The sequence below is a fragment of the Apteryx rowi genome, unplaced genomic scaffold (assembly GCF_003343035.1).
Source record: "Apteryx rowi isolate R43461 unplaced genomic scaffold, aptRow1 scaffold_714, whole genome shotgun sequence".
NCBI classification, from domain to species: Eukaryota; Metazoa; Chordata; class Aves; order Apterygiformes; family Apterygidae; genus Apteryx; species Apteryx rowi.
In genome coordinates, this window is record NW_020450999.1 from 213,243 (window position 1) to 236,479 (window position 23,237).

The 23,237-nt window shown below is 37.9% G+C and overlaps 1 protein-coding gene across 1 annotated transcript in view; it reads left to right on the forward strand.

Annotated features, from left to right (window-relative positions):
- THSD4 (thrombospondin type 1 domain containing 4) overlaps positions 1-23,237 on the forward strand; it is a gene marked incomplete at its 5' end in the record, with an annotated part of 243,529 nt that overhangs the window by 150,599 nt on the left and 69,693 nt on the right. Inside the window, one exon of the mRNA XM_026087391.1 lies at positions 18,702-18,906. Coding sequence (XP_025943176.1) covers positions 18,702-18,906 — 205 coding nt within the window. The remainder of the gene's footprint in view (positions 1-18,701; positions 18,907-23,237) is intronic.

The following is a 23,237-nucleotide window of genomic DNA, read 5'->3' on the forward strand; positions in this document are numbered from 1 at the left end:
GACAGGACGCGAGGCAACGGGCCCAAATTGAAACACAGACGCTTCCATCTGAACATGAGGAAAACTTTTTCACTGTGAGGGTGACAGCACTGGAAGAGGTTGCCCAGAGAGGTTGTGGAGTCTCCTTCTCTGGAGATATTCAAAACACGCCTGGATGCAATCCTGTGCAATGTGCTCTAGGTGACCCTGCTTGAGCAGGGGGTTTGGACTAGATGATCTCCAGAGGTCCCTTCCAACCTCAGCGATTCTGTGATTCTGTGAACTTGCTGACAATGTACTCTGTTCCATTGTCCAAGTCATTAAAAAGATGTTAAACAGTATTTATCCCTGAGGGATGCCACTAGTAACTGGCCACCAGTTGGATTTTGTAGCACTGATCACTATCCTTTAAGCCTGGCAGTGCAGACAGTTTTCCACCCACCTTGTTGTCTGCTTACCCAGTCCATCTTTACCAATTTGGCTATAAGAACACTATGGGAGATCATGTTGAAGACCTTGCTAAAATTAAGGTAAACAGCATCCAGTGCTCTCCACTTGTCCCATGAACCAATCATTTAATCACAGAAGGCAGTAGCTTGACCAGGCATGAATTGGCTTTGGTAAGTCCATGGTGGCTGTTCTCAATAACTTTCTTGTCCTTCACGTGCTGGAAATTACTTCCAGGAGGACTGCCTTTTTAGTCTGAGGGCTGAGATTAAGGTGACCAACCTGTGATTGAGCCCTTGCCCTTACTGAAGCTGGTTGTGACATTTTCCTTTTTCCAGTCATTGCACACTGCCACCAATCACCATGAGCTCACTCTGACATTGGCCACCTCCACTGGCACCCTTGATGCATCCCATCTAGTCCCAAAGACTTGCACATATCCGATTTTGTCAGGTACTCCCTTAATTTGATCTTCCTCTACTGTGGGTAATGATTCACTCCCATGAACTGAGTGGGGCTCAGGCACCTGCAAGGCCTGAGGGCAAAACTTACCAGTAAAACTCAAGGCAAAAATGGCATTGAGTACGTCAGTCTTACTTGTGTCCTCAGTGGGCCTGCACTTTCCTGAATCTTTCATTTGCTGCCAGTCCACTTACAGAAGCCAACTCTTACTGCTATTAGAGAGGTCAGAAATGCTTCAACTGTGAACTTGCTTTGCTGTCTTGTCTTCTGCTTTTGATTGGCATGAAAAATCAGAATCCAAATGCAGTTGAATATTTTCAGTCTTTAAGATAATCAGCTTCTGTAAACTTACTCTGATTTTAATTTGAAAATATCAGAAAATGCTCAGAATGATTTTTTACTTAACTATATAACATGATATTTTCAGTTTTATATTCATTCCTGAGTATAGTAATTGGTGAACTTCAGTGACATAATTCTACATGAAAATATGCACAAGTGAAAAAGTTAGAATGTATACTTCTGTTTGCTACACTCAAAACCAAAAGTCCATGAGGTTATCATTTAAATTTGTTAAGGCAAGTAAATGTTCTGAACTGCAGATTGTAAAGACCGTGACATTGACATAATTCTGTGTTGTCAAATCCATAGAAGCCAACTCCTATGTTTTTACCCGTTGGATTTCCAATTGATGTCAACTTTGAAGTCAATGAGGTTTCTTTCTTTCTGAGTAAAGACAGCAGGATTTGACTTAAAATATTTATTTATGGCTGATAAATGAAGTCCATCTGGTCTCCAGACAAGGAGAGCAGATGATGGGAAAAAATCAGTTCAACAAATTTCTCTTTTGTTTCAGTTCTGTATAATATTTTATTTTACCTTAAAATACCTCCCAAACCAATAAAAATCTGGGATTTACTGGTAAGTTTTAGGAAAATATTATTGATAACAAAATAGCTATATGTTGTAGAGGCCGATTTGAAAAGGGGAGGGAGGAATACGAACTTTGCATTTAGTTATAAACCTAAGTTATTAACATTTGGGGGGGGGGACTTTTTTACATTTTGATTTCACAAGGATTGTAAGTGCCACCTTGTGGACAAAGGTTTTTATCTTGTATCTTGTTATAGGATACATTGTGGTGAGGTAAGATAGTAAAATTTAGTATCGAATTTTGAGACAGAAAATAGTTCAGTTCTGTTTGCTGTGGTGATTGCAGGATTTTGATTTACTGTATTTTTCCACTGTTGTTAATTGATATTCTGAGACTTTTAACTTCTTAATTAAAATCTGAGTTTTGTATGAGAAATCTCTGAAGTCAACAGAGCATTTTACCAGTGACTTAAATGGCTGTGAATAAAACCTTCATACAGCAATTGCTTAGTATCAACCCATCTGTGGAGCTTTTGAAGTGTGAGAACAGATTGTAGTTGACTGGTTAAAAAAAAAAAAGAAAAAAAAGTACTGTATAGAAAAACAAGACAGATATGGTCATAGATGTCAGTCAACAGAATCCTTTTGATAGGAACAAAATACTTACTTTACATCTTGAGTCCTCTTTGATAACACAGAATAAGACAAAATTTTCATAGTGTAAAGTTAATCTTTTAATTTTTAAAAAACTGCTAGTCTTATCATAAAGTCTTACTTGAAGACTTTTGTATTTCTTGCTGAAGTATCTATTGCTGGTCACTGTCAGATCCTGAATGCTAAGTTAAGTGGATCACAGGTTTGGTCCAAACAGCAGTTTCTCTCTTCTTAAATGATAGGTGGAACTTTACTGAAGAACTGTAAATAGCCAGAAACCAGGTCTTTTACTTAGAAAGTTTTCCTTTTTTTTTTTTTTTTTTCCCTCTCAGCTACCTCAGTCATGAGTTCTCTTCAGATTACCTGTAATAGTCACCAGATAGTCCTACTCATATCAAATAAACAATGTTGTCTTCTGAGTAACACCCAAGGCCGTAGTTGCACAATCTTCCAGTTTTGTGGTGAGCACATGTCAGAGATAGCATTGCCAGTCTGCTCCTAAATGCACTGCACTCTACTTAGAACTTCTGCAGTGCTGGATTGCAGATCTGAGTAGCAAGACACGAGGTGGTAAAGGTCTGAAAATAGGAGGTTTGAGAATATTTGAGGAGTAAAAGGTGTTCCATGATTTTGCCTATGAGATATGTGTGCTTTCCATGAACTTCTCCATTTCATTCTACAGGACTTCTTAATAGGAACTTTGTGGCTGGCACTGTGGTTGTGGGGCATAATACTCACCTGAGGTCTCAGATTTGAAAGCCATTTGAGCTCCCTCTTTCCATCACTCCCAGAGCAGGCAAAATCATTTTGGTTTTTTTTGCAAGGAACTTTGCAGTATAGAATTTTAGTGCTTCAGCATATATTCTCCTTTCACTGCCATGAAGTCAATACTTCCAGCAAGAGTCATTTGTTGAAACAGATAAAAAAAGATTGCTTGGAGCCAGGATATTGGCCTAGTCGATGTTTCTGCAAGGCTAATATATGTGCCTATTTGAGAGCTATAACCTGGGGACATGGCATATGTTCCCAGTAATGTTAAACAGTATGACCCTTCTTTTAGCAATGTAAAACCTTTCAAAAACCTTTTTAGTAATGTAGAACCTTTCAAGAACCATTTTTTATTGAACTCAGATCTTCTAACATTTCTGAATTAAGAAGAAAAAAAAGCAGTATTTTGCCTGCACTTTAAAAAGAATGTTGGAGCCTGCAGGAGCAGTTATATTCTACTTTCATTTTCTTCTTTTTATCACGCATTATTAAGAGCTTCAGGATTGTCTAGGTTTTGAATATCTATTTTTGGCAGTGTTACGTAATGACATACAGTAAAACGCAGATAACATCTCTAGCGCTCTGATTTTCACCAGATTAAGGTGAAAATTAGAGTTGTATGTTTTCTGCTTATCTTAATTCAGCAAGTTTCCACTTACCTGGAGCAACATTCATTTGCTTATTGCAGGTTACTTGTCTCTCTTCAGTAAGCGAGCTGCATTGCTCCAAGCAGATGTCTGTTTCCTTTGACTGGACCTCTGAGTGGTGGGGTGCTGTGACAGAAGAAAAAGAAATACCATTTAGGTTAAAGTCAGGGAGCAGCAAGGGCATGCCTATCCATAGGGGAAGGCAAATCTGGAGCTGAGAATCCCTGCAAGGCAGGCAAAGGCAGTGGCCTCACCTGCAAGGGTGCAGTTCTGCAGTGCCTGAGCAAGAAGGCAGAGCGGTCTGGCGATGGTTGCCAGTCCAGATCACCAGGCAAGTCCCTAGTGATGCAGCAGGTCCAAGGTCAAGCCAGAAAGCCAAGTCAGCAGGTCAGGATGAGGGAGGCCCAAGACCCAGCACAGGCATACCTGCAGCGTGGCTCAGAGACCAGCGGCAAGAGGCTGGCGTTCGAAGCCCCTCCTGGGTGAAGGGAAGGCAGGAGGCACCTCGTGGCTCTGTGATTCAAGGCTGGATGGCTGCATTCGCAAAACTGGCCCTGCGCCTGGGTGGCCAAATCCCCAGGAGGTACGTGCTCAGGGCCTGAAACAGGGAATAAAACAGCAGAATCACGACTGAAAAAGCTTCAACTAGATGAAAGGCAGGGGACAGAGGCTAAAGAGACTTCATCTTGCAGTTACCAAGCTGTGGGTGTGTAGGGTCCCTGGACATCTTCCTAGTGAGTGTAGTGCATGAATTTCTCTCGAGTTCTCTCTGAGCACCAGATGCAGCTGCAGTGCTTGAATGGTCAGAGGTGCTTGTTGTCTCTTTAGGGAGCAGGAACAAGTATGGAACTGCCTCCCTGGCTAAAGCCCCTTTTTGTAGGCTTACTTTCATCATGTGATCCTTTCATATTTTGCAATGTGAACTGATTTACCAAATCATGTTTCCCAACTTAGTTTTGACTGCTGTTGGCTTTAACTGGAACTGAACCTAAGCAGCTTCAGCCGCAAAACTTGAAACCTGAAATGAGCCAAAAAATACTCTAGTTTCACTTCCTGCTTCTCTGGTGAGTTGTCTTTTATGTTTGGTTTCCCAATACCTTATCCAAGACAATTATTTGCCCATTTTGCTTGTGTATTTAGGGCTCAATTATACATGGTGCTAGGCAATATATAGAAGATATATTTTCTCCTCTCCCCTTATTTTAATGTTAGTGCATTTTCAATTACAGTGGAATTTAGTCATAGTGATAGGCATGATTCCCCACGTCTTCCCATTCTCATTGATAGTTTTTATCTTCCACAGTGGTGTTTTGGAATGTCTGTTAAATGACAGTGATATTTTCTGTGTTGCATTTGGGACTAATAAACCTCACTGCCCTTCTGTGAGATTAGTGAGGGAGGAATTGATTCAAAACTGGTCTTCAAGTTAACAGAGCTCCAAATAAAAGGACCTTCTGTTAAGTTTGTATATAAAAATGCTAAACAAACATGAGCCTTATCTGTGCTGCCTCTAAATATAGTCTTACTCAAGTGGATATTTAACAAATAACGATAGATTAGCAAGGTTCAAATTCTTGTCTCCTACTTCATTAAAGGTGGATGTAGTGTTTGCTAAATTCTTTTAAAATTTATATCAGTTTCTTTGAGACTACTAAGATAAATCCTGTAGTTGTAGTTGTTTTTGTGTGAGAGAAAATCGAGAAAAGAATAAAGAAATGAGTCAGTATTCAGTTTGGTCTAAGGAGCATATGTGCAAATTCTTGTTTCAGAAATTGCAAACAAGTTCTCTAAGTAGATGACAGAAGGAGGAACAAATAACATCACTAAAAATGTACGTAAAAGCTTCTCAGACATATTGAGGAAAAGCGTCGTTAACTTGTGAGACGGAACCACAGGCATGGTTCTTAAAAGCTATGAAGCTACAGCCTTAACAAGGAAGCTGGAAGAACACCCAGAAATCCAAACATTTACAGCTCTAACCTGAAGCCTTTGTCAAAGACTGAAAAAAAAATGTTGCTTATTATAAGTAAAAAATAATGTTTGCAAGTGTGAATTTAACACTGAGACAGGTAAACCTGTTAGGCAAATGGGAGTTGATAAAACAAATCTCTGGCTCTGCTTACAAAGGCAGTGATGAATCCTAATGGAAAATGCATAAAGGAGATTGAGGTATCTTGTGAAGCAGCCACCAAGTACAAAAGGTTCATGTTAAAATTTTTCTTCTTCATATGGCCTGACTTTTGGTAGTTGTCCTGGTGAGCTGAGGTTTGTTTAATTTAAGATAAATTTTGAAGACTAAAGAATAGAATCATAAACTGACTGCAGAAATGAACGACACAGAAATCCTTCAGAGAACAGCACCTTTAGAAGATACGGACAGAGCTGTCCCTGTGGGAGCCCTGCAAGTTACTGTCTGAGGTGAAGGGGTTCGGAATTGATCGTGCGTTGGTTGTGGTACAACGCATCTCACAACTGTAAATTGAAAATCCTTCACGCTTAGCAAGAGCCATGAAGTAAACTTTGATTTCAGCAAGCTATTCCTGGTGAATCAAAGATAGTAAATTGCAGCTGCTCCGATACCTTTTATAGAATGGCACTTCACTGGCGACTGGAGACTAGAACTAATGCTGGTTTTCACACACATTTCTAGGTCCAACTCCCACTGATTTCAAAGGGAGTCTTTCCATTGATTTCAGTGGGATTTGGATGGAGAGCAACTAATGTAGTACAAATGTGTTTTTCCACAAAGTGGATATTGTTGGACAAGCTTTGGAATATCTGGCCTCTTACCAAAAATCAGGCCTGGGTTGTTGGTGCAGATACACTCTACATATAAAACACAGGGGGAATCAGAAGAGATCCAGAAGAAAACATTCTTACTAACCCCTTTAAAGCTCCCTGCCTATTTAATAGCCCAAGAACTCACTGCGTTCACTCAGCTGAGTGCCCCTAAGCGAGACATTTTCTGTGAAGGTAATACACCATCTTTTAGCACAATTGGCCTGCTAGGGAGCTAAAAGAAAGAAAAAAATCCAACATTCACTAGATTTTACATCACGAGGAGGGCTGGAGTATTCAAAGGAAAAAGTTGGACTCTGACTGCAATGTGCTGGTAAGAAAATGAAATGCTGAAGTTTGGAGCTGAGGAACTTCATGCTACAGCTGACTTCATCCCCACATGGTTTTCGAATGGGAAGGTGAAAGAGGAATCCATTTAAGGATTGAGGAGAAAAAGCAAGGAATTCTTGTAAAGATGAAGGGTGGAGTACTTTCTAAATGTATAATGGAGCAGACTGCTGTGTTTTTAGGCAACTTCTAAGAAGTCCATAGAATGCCATAAGACTCAAATCCTGGATGTCTGGTAATTTGGCAAGCTGCAAGTGTCCTAGTGTGAAAGTGGCCTTACAATAACAATAATTTTTGGAAAGTGATGAAGTAATATTTCTAGTTTTTAATTATCAACAGTTTGTGCTTTGTTACATGTATACACTCTTTTCTTTTAAGAGCTCTTACTTTTCTCATACTACAGTAATCAAAATCTCCTGCCCTGAGGCTTTTTAATTCTGAATGACAGTCTCATTGCCAGCAAATGAGTGCCTCAGAAAGTACCTAGGACTGTCTTACATCAGTTCTGTCAAAGGAAGGGAATTTCAGAATCAGTGCATGCACGTAACACTTAAGCTATATGTAGATGTTAAGCTGTATGTAAAGCAGAGCTCTCTGTTTAAAGAAACTAACCTTAGTTCACAGAATTTGTTTATAGGTATGAGAGAACAGAAGAGGCAATATTTCCCAAAGCCAATGCATAACAAAATGCAATTGTGGCAATGCAGCAAAAGCTTTTATAGTACGTGTCCTTAGCATCACAGAAGAGCAGACTTTGAAAAGTGTGAAGTTGTTGAATTCAGTCATATTAATTTCCTCTGTGGGCTTTCCAAATAATGTCTGTTCAAAAAATTACAGCACCTCTAAGTAATACCAGAAGGCTATTAACTAGAAATTAAAGTGAAGTTAACAAGATAGACATGAATGCACATTGAATGAAATGCACAAAGTAAACAGTGCGTTTGGGAGAAGTAAATTGATTTAAAAATAGTTTTAATGATCTGCTCAGGCATTTTAGGTTAAGAATTAAAAGAAATGGGAGAACTGACCCTTACTAGTTTTTAAAAATGCAACTGCACATAGGAAATCAGAATAGAATTATGTTGTCCACTTCCCCAATCAATGAAATTGAACAAGTATTAGGAAAATGATTTTCACACAAAATAAACTGTAGTTTAGTTAGCCTATATCTTGGTTCTTTTTAAGTTTTTCTTTTTTATCTTCCTCCCCCTCACTGCAGTTGTGTCTCTGACCAATTTGATTAGGTTTGCAGTCAGTTTGAGTGGAGGGACTTGAGTATTTTCTGTACACACGAATGACTGTGCATGTGTTCAGAAACACCAGGCTGTGGTCACTAGATCCACCTCTATTGTGTATCCATTTGCAACAGAGATACGTTAGCAGCCAGAAGAAAAAAAAAAAAAAAAGCTGCTGAATTGTCAGTATTCTCAGGAATATAAGTAGAACATCAACATGAGCAGCAGCAAAAGAGAGAGAAGGTGATGGTAGGAAAAGGGAATGTCTAAATTTGAATTTTTTTTTTTAATCTCAGTGTGTGGTGAGAAACACGATCTTGTTTTCAGCCTAAGAGGCGGCAAAATTGGTACTTAGTAATACCAGAAATATGCAGTGATCTGTTCTCAGGATCCAGAGACCACTAAGAGGAGAAGCTCTGCAGGAGTTAGATGACTGGTCCTCCTAAGGCCTCTTTGAGCTGGCAAACATTCTTACAGGTTTTGGTGAGCTTTAGCTGAAATATCTATAGCATATTCTGAACTTTAAATACTAAAAAAGCTTGCTAGAAAGTATTTGTAAGAGCTCTTTTTGTGCGTTATAATAGACGTTTATATTGTTCATCACATGTTCACAGAAGCAAACAATACTAGCCTATTAAAAGAGCGTTATAAATGTAGTTAAACTGCTATTGAAGTGTCACTCCTGCAGGTAATTGTTCTGTGATTGGGATTTAGTTAATAAATCAGTTGATGCACAAACCAGAAAGGAATTAGTCTCACATTCCCATAGCTGCATTGGCTCTACAGTGCTAGGGAAAATGAGACAATGTTTTTTCTGGTTTCTGCATCAACAGAGTGTTTTTTTAACTTGGTTTCACTTGCAAAACAATTATCTTAAGGAGTGACACGTCAATAGCAGTTTAAGTTTAGAGACAGGAAACCAAGTAAGAATACAGGTGTAATGGAGGCAGTGACTGGGATTTGTGTCCGGATGGAGTTTGGGGCTCTGTTACAGACCTCCTGTGTGACTGCAGGTAGTTCAAATAATCTTATCATCCCAAATCTGAAAAGTAAGGCTGCTTAAACTATCTTCCTTCTGTCTTTGTTTGTGAGTGACTAATCTGTGGCTCTTGAGCAGCTCGGTCATAGTCCTTATGTTGGGAGTTTGTCATGAGACGGTGAACCCTCTGCATCTCTACCGGTGGGTTGTAGGGTTTTCTGTGGTTGACATCCGAGTGTTTCCTGGGACCCAGCAGGCTGTGGAACGTGGTGCCACGGTGTCTCGTGGCGTTGGGTGGGTCAGCCACGCCATCTGTTTGTAGGGCTTTGGGGAATGGCTTGTCTCCAGTGCCTGTGCACGCTGATGCGTGGAACAGTGAGCTCCAACTCAGGCATTTTTTTACTTTGTACGAATAAAACCATTTTTTATTCTGAGGAATAAAAAGCTTCTAATTATATGTAGTTACTTCTCTACTTTTTAGTAACTTCTAATAATGCTATGAGATACAAGGTATTTTAAGTATCTGCTTTTTGTCTTAACAGTGTCTCTTGAGCATCTGGAGCTTCCCCTCTAGCTGACTCAGATACACGCCTGTATTCTTGAAGCAAATACTGTGCAGCCTGTTTGTATGCTGTTTAGCTGCCAGCCATTCCAGCTGTTTGTGCACATGCAATTGCAGATTCCTGCTATCTCCAGGCTATGCGTAGGCAATAACCAACATAAAGACTACAGGACCTCAAATTTTGGCTTGTTGATGGAATGTTTTCTATGTTGTTGCAAAACAGAAGTTGATTTATCTTCTAGATAAGTAGTTTTTAAATGAGACTATTACAAAAATATACAGCAGCATTGTTTTTATAAAAATAGAATTATATTCCTTGTAACTGGTGGAGTCTGTAATTAGAGAGTCTCAACTTTTGGGAAGCCATTTTACATATTTTAAAATTTGTAACTTTGCCTAAGTGTCTTGGAGGCAACACTGATTTTCTGCTGTGCAAATTCAGTTGTCTGCATTGCAATACTTGTTGAATTACTAAGGTAACATTTTTCCTTTTCTGTTTGAAAGGTCTGGGAAGTAGACACAGCCTGAGGACTGTGTATGTGGGGATATACCTGGCATAGTAAACAGAGCTCAAGCTGCTGTAGAAAGTTGGCTAGAATATAGAAAGCTGTTTCTTCAGGTGGGAATGAAAGAAGACGACACTCTGTTAGAGTCATGAACAGTGTAGATCAGAGATTAGCTAGAAAGTCGAGGATACAGCATTTGATAGAAAAGACCAAGAATGATAGAAGATTTATTTATTTATTTTTCATTTTTAGGTTTTCAGTACCTTTCAGCTGTACCCTAAATGGCTCTAATAGTCCCTTTATTTATGTGTTAGAGTCTTAGCTTCTCCCTTTTTTTCAGTTAAGTTGTTGCTATATATATAGCTTATTATGAGATCTTTCCTGACTTCCATCTTTGTCTTGATTGTAGATTTTGGGGGTCATTTATTTGCATTTGAACAGCCACTTTTAAATGGATCTGAACTAATATGTTCAGGAGAATTTTTAGAGGTTAGGGAAAAGCCAAATGAATTAAACATTAAAAGCATTTGTAATGTTTCCACCCATTTTATAATTGTTTTTCTCTCATCCTTCTTGGAGAGGCCATAGTTTATTTCATTTATTTTGAAAGGAGAAATTAGGTAAGTGTCAAAATCTTTTCTTTTACAGGCTTTACTCATGTGTCTTGGGGACCTTGAAAGCTTTGCACAAGAGAGGAAAACTGAGAAGTCAGTTCCTGCTGACATTGCTAAGGATCACTGAAACTTCAGTTTCTCTAACAACTTAATTAAGATAGTGAAGCACTAAATTGTTGTTGTATAGTGCCAAGCAGCCAACAGAACTTGAAAAGATAGTGCAGAGTTAATTACTAGCGTAACTCTATGGGAAAATTGATATGATAGTAGGGTCTATAATCTACTCTTACATGTTTTATCTGATAAAAAATAAAAGTAGACCAAGGACTATAAGGTACTCCATATTTCTTTTTCTGTACTAGTCAAAATCCTATAGATCATCTAGGAGAATGGTAGAAAAGTAATAATTTCTAGGAGAAAACAAGTGACGTGGGAGAACTGAGAATCTTAATGTCAGATACTAAAGTTGTGTTGGAATTGCTGTTCCCATGCTGTTTGTAAGGCAGAGCCTCCTCAACAACAACGTCAAATAAGGACGTCTGCTGAATAAGCAGCAACTGCAGAGTTTAGCACTGCCGTTCTATTACCTGAATTTGTATTATGAGTCAATCATTTCTCTTAGGAAGGAAAGAAACCAGGCTATATGGCCTGTAGTACAGATATGCCAGAATAAGGGCCATTTCAAGGCAGATGTATAGCTATAGAGAGAGAGACAGACAGACAGACAGAGACACACACACATACACACACACACACACGTTTTCCTTATTTCAGTTTGTTGCTTATATTGATAACGAACATGATGACTTTTGTTTTTTGTTCTGCTTTTGCTTTTCTCAAAGTCTTTGGTGAACAGCCGTACAATGGATTGCTCTGTAAGATGTAGTTATAAGAAATCACAATGAACTACAGAAATAACAAGATACCTGGAATAAAATAAACCAGGATGTCTTTAGAAAAGTTTCAACTCTTTTCATGGACCTGAGAAGCAACAAAAAGCAGAATAAATACTAGCAGTGTGCTGAAAAGACCGTGTTTATTTGAATCATCCACCACCCAGCCTCGAAGTTGTTACATGTGTACAGGCCAGCTTTAAAACGTTGTCCCCCTCTTGATTATTTTTTCTGTGTCATTTAAAGGCAGGAATTCAAAATAATGACTCTAGTACCAGTCTGCCTTTATTTCTGCTTTATCTTGACTTGGTTTGAAGTGATTTTTATTCAAAGTGCAATATGTGCAGATTTACAGTATGAGTGCTGGAAATACCAGACTCCTGACCCTTGGATCAGAGTCTGTGATATCTGAGAAATAGTGTTATGATCAGGGTGACATATTTGATAATACCGGCTAGATGACATATATGATAATACTAGCTGGATGATTTACTAGTTAGTATTCCTACATCAAAACCTTCAAATCTCCATCTGACTGAATTTCAAAGTGTCTTACCAAACAGTCCTGGTTAAAGACTTTAAAATGTGGGCAATCCATAGTATCTCTTGCAGTCACTGTTAGGAGAATATACGCATTCTAGGTTGAATTTGTCTAGAGTCATATGCCGTATTTGGGATCTCAGTCTTTGTTGTTAATTTAAATAGTCTTTGTAGGCTACCTGTGAAAAGTGTGTGTAGACTATTTAACCTTCTGACTAAAATAGATAGATTATCTGTGCTGCTTCTTGCTAGTCTCCAGTAGAAACATCTACACGTTCTCTTTCTTAGGTGCAGATTGCATAAGAATAATTCTTATTCTATTACTCTTCCACACTTAAAAACCCTTTGCTAAGTCACTGGTTTCACTGCCACCAACTAAGAATATGACACACAGCCTTTGTTCGTTACCTTTGAATACATTTAGAGGCATCTTACTCTCTGTATGCTGCACAGTCACCTTTCTACATTTCTGTTCAGTTTTAAATTATATAAAGGCTAATTTGTTTCAATTAATAGCCATTAGCAGTACAAATGAACTTCAGTAATAGCAAATGTTGGATAAGAAGGTTATGCTAAATCTTAACAAAGGAACATGTAGACACGCTACCAGGATTCCTTCTTTTTTTAAAAATCAGTCTGTTCTCAACACAAAGTCATTTGGCAGGACGTGTGCTAAAATCGTTAATCATTGCGCACGTTGGTAATACCTCTTGGATTACCCATTTGCTTTGGTGTGTTTATGTCTCCATATGCAGATTTCTTAATCTGCCATGTAAACCATGTAAAACAAGCATGTTTTTAATGGAAACCACAGAGCATTTTTACTACTTTCTACTGAAGTACTTGGGTAAGTACAAGGCAACGAGACTGAAACTAGCTGGCATAAGATCTGAAAGACCTTACTTATTTGTTCGTTAAAATGCAGCTAAGATTTAATCCTTAGAATTAGATCCAGTAATTTTTGTTGAATACTATCTCTTAGTATAATCTCTTAGTATATAATGATTCATGCAATCCTCTTTCTCTGTAGGAAGCACATGGTATTAAACAGCTTAATTCCAAATATATCCAAAATATTATTTTTGAATAATCTGGTACTTTATAGGAGGGTGAGAAAGGTAACTTCAAATTAAAATATGCAAAGACATCAGCCAACAAAGCTAGTTCTTAACTGTCTTGGTATTTCATGGTTTTCATTGGATTCACTATTAAAGGGCATTGCACTACTTGGAAGTATGACCAGAAATTCGAGAAAGGAGGTATGACCAGTTGTAATACTGTTTACATTATACCACCCTATAAGACTCGACTACCAAGTATTTCAGAACACAAACAAGAGATAAAATAACAGTAAAGTAAAGGTGTCATTTCTTGCAGTTAACTTCCAGAAATCGCCTGCAATTCTAATAATTAATCTCAGTACTTTTATTTATTCTATAGTGCGAGAGAAAGAGTTCAAGGTTTTGTTGGCTAAATCGATGATACTGAGCTGGGGTAGTTGCAGTATTGCTCAAGCAGAGCAGCAGATACAATGGTTCCCATAAAACTCAATTTTTTATAGGACAGTAGCATATAAAATATGATTAGCAATAGCCTCAGCAATTTGTAGTAATTAGAATTTCTTGATACTGTATAAGGTTCAGGCATGTCTCCCACTTCTTTTTGTTTTAACTGTAACTGCTTAAAATACCGCTGGTATTCTTTTGCTTCCCATTTAACTTCCTTAGTGGTGTTTTAGGCAATACACTTTGCGAGATGACTCTTCTCGCATCACCCTGTACTGCTTGGCCTTACTTTAGTAGAGCAGTACATCCATAACTGTCCTGACCATTTTGCTAGAATTTTTCAGTTATGTTTCAATATGACTTAAAATAAACATTTTATTCATCTGTCTTCTAACCTCTTGGATGCACAGACTCCAAATTACTTATTGTATTGCAACTTTTCAGCTATCTAGCTGTCAATATGGCTGATTTTTGAAGTTAATGGTGTCGACATACTGCAGCTCATAACTGTTCCTTTCCTCCCTCATAATTTTATGCAACTAAAACAATGGAAGCAAGTTATTGTCATGTTGTATTATTTATGCCACTTTACCACATAGATTGCAGTTTTTAGTAGAATCATTTAATACTGAAATTGTAACATCTGTTTTCCATTTCAAGAATCAGCACTTCATCTCTTCAAATGCCTGGCACCAGCCCCATTTTATTGTATATATAGTCCTAAATCCCTATTAAGTCCACCACTGAATATTTCATCCAGATTGTCCCTTGTTTTGCTCGGGGGATTTCATTTAAATTAATTTTGGCACACAGTTGGCTGTAATTCTTGACCAGTGTCTTTCACGCTAACCTATAACTTAAAAAGGTTTCTTGAACCATAATGCAAAAATTATTTGAACAACACAGAAGATGCTTGGTTTATAGTACTAAAATTTGAAGGCAGAAATAATTCTGAGAAAGAAAAAAATTAGCAAAAATTTGTTTTAAGGGGACAGACATGTTCTAGTCCTCCTTTTATTGATAGCCAAGGAACAGCCCGCAATGGTCCTGTCCAAAAAGTAGGCCTGACTGTCACATCAAGTGAGAAATGCTGTTCTGTGGGCAGGATGCATTTACCTTTGTGTCTGCTCACTCACCTCTTACTCACAGTCCTGATATTTTTACATCTGCAGTAGCAATGCTGTGTGTAGTTTGTGACATCTGCTTTTAGATTCCTGAAATAACTTTTACATGATGAAAACCTATACTATGAATTCTTCATTGACAGAGGCCTTCTTTCACCACTGGGACGGAGTAAGAGACTGCTAAATTGGGTGTCAGTGCCTTGGTACCCACTTGATGTCTCAAGCTCCAGAGTTATGCAAGGAGATTGTATCTGAGATTTCAGACCTATCTACTTATCTAGCAAAACTTCTGATCATTATCTGATCCTTTGACGTAGTTAAGACTGATCCATGCTCCCACAGCAAATGTTGGAAGGAACACTCGGTGTGGATTCCGGTTTTGCGTCACTTCTTTCCATAACAGCATTTTTCTGGCTGATATATCAGTGATGTGATAAGGGGCTTTGCTGCATGTACATGTGCTTAAATGTAATGAATACCACCACCTGAGACAGATTACAAGTTGGTTCGTATTTTTTATGTTTGCTAGCTAAGCAGCAAGGTGGTACTTCTTAAGTTTATAGTCATAATTTAGAAAAGAATATAAAATATTGAATGACCTTTTTAATACAGTTGCATTTGTTGTGCATTTTTGGTTAATTTGCATTTATTCTGTTTACCAGTCTAGTTCTGCCAGGATGACTTCTATCTTTCCAAAGCTCTGAACAGCTTCAAACAACTGTTTAAGAGCAGAAAGAAACCAGAATCAGTTTGCAGAAAGGTGTTTCTTTCATCTTCCTGAAATTACCCTGGAGCAAGGCCCAGGACATATTGAGTGCTGAGCCCTGGACCATTGACAGGTGTCAGATCCAATATCTCATGACCTGTCAGTGCTAGAAATCAATGCTATATACAGCTGGGAAGGGAGATTCCCACTGACCAGTTGGACACAGACTTGCTATATGACTGTCCTTGCCAGGTCTGGAAATATTAGAGACTATGCAGTCTTTTTTATATGCCTGCCTAAACTGAATTAAGGAATTGTCAAATGTTTTCCAGAACATACTGGTTATAACTGGCCTTTTCCTTTGAACCCTGTGCGATACTCATCTATAAAGCCCACCATTTACAGAGACATCTTGACAGAAAACCCAATAAAAAGTTTGAACTTTTCTTTGTAGCATTTTAGTCCATTACCAAATACCTCTTCTATAGGTATGCAAAACATGTATCTGAGTGAACTGTGCATAATTCATATGGGTTTTTTTGTATCTTTACTGGTCGTGGTACTGTGTTGTCTCATTGTATATTACTGATTTCAGATTATTAGGTCCTCGTCTCCAGTAATTCATTCTTTGTATCTTTTTCAGTTTTCTGTGAAAGAGTATTTAAAAATTATGAGCACTTTTCACAACACAGACTCCTTTTACCCCAAATTTGAAAGAATTCCAAATACTGCATCTGAAGAATGACAGTTGTCTTGTATGTCCATTAATATTTGATTAAGAACGATATGTGAGTTTAAAACAGGTTTGATATTTATTCCCATACAAAGGAATCGCGTTTGTACTGATGCATTGTGTTCCTTCTGTCATAAGGAGTTCTGTTCAGACTGCCCCATAGTAATTCTGCTTTATATTTTATGCAATGAATAAAACATCTTTCTGTATTCTCTTCTACTTGCTAGAAGGCAGAAAATTATATTAATGTTTAGGGGACTCAGTAGTGATGTGGAAGACCATTAAACGTTTATGCTAGCAGTTCATATTGTATAGCACCTCTTATTTGAAAGGACTTCCTCCATAAAAGAACTTGCTGGCAGTGGAAACTTCCTGGAAGTCACTCAGTAACATAGGAGGATTCTAAGCACCACCACATTTTTGTCCGAGAAATGTGTGGTGGGGAAAGTGTGAATCCTCTCAGCAAAATACCCTTTAAGGAGGAAGAGTCCAGAGATTAATCAGTCTTTGGTCACAGCAGTCTTAAATTTAGATCACTTCATTTTTTCTGATTGTTTTAGGCAGGTCTAAAATCATACTGTATGATTTGGTATAGTGACACTCAGTGGTAATTACTGTGCTTAACCAAAGGTTAAACGTTGTTAGTATTGTTACATTGTTAGTAAGTTAGTACATATTAGTAAGTTAGTAGGTGTAGTAAGTTTGTATAGTAGTTAGTATAGTAGTACCTGTAGTATGTTAGTAACTTTGTAAGCATTGTTACATTTTTAGTACATAAAATGCATTTTATGGCAAAACTCAAACTCATACATGATCTTTACGTTTCTGATGTGCAATGCAAATGCAAGATGTTAAATCAAGTATTTCTGTCCGTATCCTAAATCTTTTCAAAATGATGCAGCAGTCTGCTCACACTAAATCTAAGAGGATGGAACAGGTTTTAGTTATCACGTTATCCCGCCATCAGACTCAAAGTGCTTGGCGATGTTCTTCATCCTCTTGCCTCATGACTACAAACAGGCATCATTGTCAAGCCCCACAAGATCCTGGCAGCGATGAGTTAGATGGTTTTATCTGTGTTTTTTGGATAGTCATAAGAAAGATGTCGGGTGTTAAATATTTATATTGGAACTAAGCAGAATCTGGCTTGCAGTTTAGAACATTTTTCACAGCAAGGGACGAGCATTAGTATTGGGATAGTAAAGAAATACAGTGATGCCAGGGCTCAAGACACTCCCTATGTTATAAGTTGGTGGTATCAGAAAATTCTTCTTATTTGGCTGTTTGCTTTCAGAAGAGACTATAAAAAAAATTAGCCATTTTTTTCATCCAGTATTTTGCAAGTATTTGCAAGTATTTTGTCCGTCATTTAATGTAAACACTTTACATCAGAGTAATATGTTTCGGAGAAAGTGTGATAGGTTTCTGTTCTGCTATCCCATGTAATGTTTCCTTTTTACCTGAATGAGAATAAGAAGTTCTTTTTTGCATGTATGTTTCTGACCCACTGTTTCAAATAGGGAATTAATCATACAGGTAGGTGATAAGTGTTTATGAAAAGTGATATTTAAAGTCTGTAAGTACTAAACAGCAATATAACAAACAGAAATGTTTCTGCAAAAAACCTAATCTGTACATTGTGTGCACTTTTAAAGTACAATAAGTTTGATTCTATTTTTTCCTCTGTGTTTTGGGTTTTTTTGTTTTTTTTAGCTGTCCTGTCTGGGGAGGTGTTACCAAGTGGGCCAAAAATGACATTGTCTCGCTTGCCTGCTCTATAAACAAGAGGATAACTTGAGTTTAGACACAGCAGAAATACTTTTTAGAAGCCTCTTTGCACGAGAGGAGGCTCCATACTCATTCCTGGAGGAAATTAAAAGGATGCTTTGTGTATAAAATAGTCCTACCTGTATTGAAAGCCCATTTTGGATTCATAACAAAATCACAGCACTGCTTCACCTCTTCTCTGACTAGCAGCTATAGGAGCTGTGTTGTTAAGAGGTACTTGGCTTTCAGCTGAGGAGAGTGTGGTCAGGAATGATAAATGCACTAGTGATCTCTACTGTGTTCTTGTATTTTTGGTTATAATATTGTAAAGTTTGACATAGAGTGCTTTTAAGTGCAAAACGTGTAGGCTGACTTGAAATCCCCACATGTATATATTCTCTGACCTGGATGTTTTTCATTACTTTATTGCATGTAGAAGAACAAAGGAAGAAATTGTTGATACCTTAATTCACAAAATCTTTTCAGGCTTTATGTTCTCTGAAAGTCATACTGTCCTCAGTTGGTTATGCCTGAAAATTTGCAGTTGTAAGATCTTGAAAAAACTGTATTTTATTTTGCAGAGCATTGGCTGTGATGACTATCTGGGTTCAGACAAGGTGGTTGACAAGTGTGGAATATGTGGAGGGGACAACACTGCTTGCAAAGTTGTGTCTGGAGTTTTCAAACACACGCTAACAAACCTTGGCTACCACAAGATAGTGGAAATTCCTGAAGGAGCTACTAAAATCAACATTACAGAGATGTCAAAGAGCAACAACTATTTGGGTAAGTTGTATTTCAGTGAATACATTCTTTGTGAGATGGTGCAACGTGGGTGGAGGCCTTCCCAGGTAAGGCCCTCTGAGCAGTGTAAAGTAGATATCAAGGAAAAAAAAGCATTACTTAGACTTTTTGATCAGAACTAACTATCAGTTTATAATTCTGGTTTGAACTGGTCTGGGAGGCACCATAGATCCATTAATGTTCGCTGCCTTGTCCATATGACTTGGCTTTGACATTCCCTATTAGCTGATTCCACTGTGGTCATTATACTTGTCACATTGTTAATCTTGTCTGAAAGGACAGAGAATCCAGCAAAGGAGCATGTTCATTTATGTGAAGTGTATCGAGCTTAACTTAGGCAATCAGAGAATCCTCTTTTCTGCTCAATATTTAAGTTCTTTTAACATTAAAGTATACCAAAATTGTGCTGAGATAAAGTGGTATTGGGGTGGTGTTCTCAGAGTAGGAGATCATTCATACAGTTTATTCTCAAGCAGGTTCTTAATTCAAAAGAAAAGAGGATCCTGGGGCATTTTTATTTACATTGTAGCATTTTATGTTATATTTTTAGAGCTGTGTAGTGTGCTGCAAATTAGAGATGATGTGGAACTTTCTACATATATATCTCTGTCTTGTGTACATTGTGAATGGCTCCATTCCCTGGTATAACCTCCCATGTTTCATTTGCAAAGCCCTTAGTTTGCCTACATTTGTGTTTCCCTCTTGGACATAATTTTGTTGAGCGGTCTGGAGAGAAGACAGTTGTTCAGAATTTATAAATCCCTGCCTTTAATCTCTCTTCACCTATTTGTCCATCGTTAGAGCTCTCTTGAGAATTACCATAGCAAATAATAATAATGGGGCTGCGTGAGGCCTTTTTTCACTAGCTCCATGTCCTTATTACTAGAACTATTAGCTGCACTGGAAGTTTCAAATCTCAGTACTCTGACAGCTGCTTTATCTCACTTGTGGCTGTTAAGCATCTCAGCTACTGCTCAAGTATAAGCAAGGAAAATGCTCGTTATTGAATTGTATCTCTCTTCTCCTTCGCTTTCTTCTCCCTAATTTCTGTCAGAGCTGTAACTAGTTTTACAGAAACATCTGCCTGTAGATGGGAGTTTATTATGGGGAACAGACTGTAGCATAATGTGAACTCCCTAATTTGACCAAAAATGTGACTCTTCAAAATGAAAAAACAATATAATCTACCCATAATCTACTAAACCCGAGATGTTCTGGACCTCCTGTAGGGTGAACTCATCATCAGTTCTGATTTGTCCTGTTTTTTTCCAAAAATATTGATGAGCTATGTGCACCGCTGTTCATCAACACTAACTGGTTTGATCATGAAAGAAAATAATTATTCTATCTAAAGTACTTCCATAGATACTGTACATGTGGTAGGAGGTGGATGAGAATACAGTTTGCTTGGCAAGCCAATGAAAGTTGCCACATTACAAAATTTATAAAATCATGAAACTGAAGGTAATGTTTTTACTCAGATTTAGATGTCTACTTATTAAAACAGGTAACAGAGAAATTCCCTTAGCTGTAATAAGACATCCTGAGCCACATGAACATTTTTGGAAAGGGCAGGACAGAAAAATAGTAACATTTTTGCTTTAAAATAATCAAGGCTGTTGGCATGTATGGTAAAGTGGCAAGATTTCTCTTTCCCATGCTATTTCTTATTCCCAGAGTTTATGCTGTCATCCCTGCTTTCATTTTAAAGCTGCTGGTATGGATTTAGACTGCTAAATTTACTGACTCCCACCCTGTTAAGAATTCTTATGGCTGTAGTTCCATTTAGAAGGACTCCAGCCTCTCTACTTACGCTGTAACATTATCAGATTGGCTTATCAAGGCAGGTATAATTGCACGAGGACAGAAAAGAAAGTGTTCTAAAGGATCAGAAAACTAAAATGAGAAAAAGGTTTGGTGGCAATTTCTTGTCCCAGTTCAGTGGTATTTGGAAAGATGTTTTCCAGCCTATTAATGGTCACAGATTTCTCACAGATAGCACAGCATTCAAAATCTCTGCATTCAAGCAGATTTTTGTAGAGTACGTAAACCTGGTAAAGCTGGGAAACTTGAAAACTCAGATCTGATATTTACAGGTTTCTCTAAATTTGTAGAAACAAGCAAAACCCTTGAACCTGAAAAAGTCTTAAGTCCATCCTTATGCTGCCGGAGCAGCAGCAACAAAAAAGTAACCCAACAGCAATTCTTTTAAGCATATATTTGAGTGCTTTGCTAAACTGCATTTTCAAATCCCTGTTCTGTCAGAATCCAAGTGTAGTTATCAGAGCTGCTTGTGAGCAACATTCTTCTTCTTGTAAAGTATTTAAGTTCAGTTGTTTTCAATTTCCTTTCAGTTTGCACATTTTTTGGTTGTTTCAGTATAAAATCATATTTCAGCTCAGAGTCACTAGAAATGTTTTAGTAAGATGTCAGCAGATCTTTCTGGGAATCTGAGTATTCTGCTCATCTTGGTTCAGATGACCATCCAAGCTCCATGTGGATTTACACAGCTCCACACCTCTTCACTGCTTTGTCAAAAGTACTAATCAAATACACAATCCAGAACACGTGTTCTCACTATGAGGTATTCATGATTTCTGTAAAATCAATAGGTGTTGGAAAAAGCAGGCAAGAATGTGAGGTTTCCTCCTCAAAGAAATTCAAACTCAGCTAAAAGTCATCAAAGCATCTAAATATTTGAATGCTTCTCCCTACTGCTTTTGTTTTTTTGTCTTTAGCCAATGCTTGTTTTTACTGTGCTGTCTGTTACAATTGAGAACAAAAGCTGTGACCCTCAGAAAAGCATAGCTGTAATGATGCTGCTTATTGCGATGGTAGCTTATGAAGGTTTACTAATTCTAAGCATTGCATTTTCATTTTTTTATGCACAGTTTAGAGGGAGTGATTGCAGAATAGAATGTGTAAGTTCTTTCTACTTTGAAACGGTAATAAACTTTGCTTTAGAAAAAAAATGGCAATTGTGTACAAAATTTCTGGTATTTCTGGAATACGTCATTACCTGGGTAGTCAGAATATTCAGTCTAAAGGAGATAGGCTCTTTCAAAGGTTCTTTAAATATACTTTATGTAACTTTAACATTTTTCAAAAACTACCAATTCATAGACCTCTTGTGCATCTGTGCTATGCTATATATGCATCTATGCTCTTTTATCTTTGTATACCTCAGAAACCTTCAATATCATTTCTGTTTCCTACTGCTTATGTTATCTCTTTTGGGTGTTCTCCTCTTGTTTAATTAATTTCATGCAGCACTATTTTCAAACTTCCTCCTTCTTTACCCCTTCTCTCCCCACCAGTGTGTGCTACAAATCCTTTAAGTTTTCCATTTCTTAAAGATCTCTATTGTAGAAAGAGTATCCATGTGATGGAGGGTGGGAAGAGGCATGTTGTAAAAGGAATAGCAGTTGGTTTCCCAGGACAGACCTCGTGCGGATGGGGCCAAAGGGAAAAGTAGCCAGAAGAGATGAACTCCTCTTCTCCCCCACTAGGTTCATGAGCTTGCAGAGGAAAAGCGTAAGCATGCAATGTGTGGCACAGTTTACAGGGAAAAGAACATTATGTGGTAAGCAAAGCTTGCTGAGGAAGTACTTTAACAGCCAGTTTGGGAATGGCCTGTGACTTTAATAGGTGTTTTTAGTGAGCCAAAGTGGGAAATTCCCCAGGGAACAGCTTGTACTTTTTTGGAGATGTTTGGAAAGGAAGCAGTCCAGTTTTGGTACTACACAGCCTAAATAATAGCTATTAATAAGTATTAATAGTGAATTAATCAGTCTGTGTACTTACTCTAGTATTTACCTTTCACTTTGAAGTGAAACCTACATATTACAATTTAGGTTTAGACTCTGCTATACAATCCTGAGGTATATACAAAATTACTTGCTTTTCAAAGTAGTTCTCAGCAATATTTTCTTGTTGGCTGATCTGTCAGACCTTTGGGCAACAGAACAGCTGACCTTGGACAGACCTGTCCATTGGAAGAGCACTTCTGTCACATGCTAGTCTGATACAGGAATGAGACAAAGACGTACTTTTAATCCCCCTGGTAATCATCATGGCCAATTCTCATACCCTGAAATGGGAAGTTTGCCACTGAATTAAGTAGGACCATAATGCCTTAAGTAGGACCAATATGTTAAAGCATTTATGCTGTGGAACATAAGGGTTTGAGTATAAATATTCCCGTATTCTTGGGATTGAAATTTGGGATTCAGTTTAAAGCTGAATGACATCAATCTGATATATTCTGAAAGCACTTTTTTGCATGGTGAGTCTGGAGGACCTAATTTAAAGAA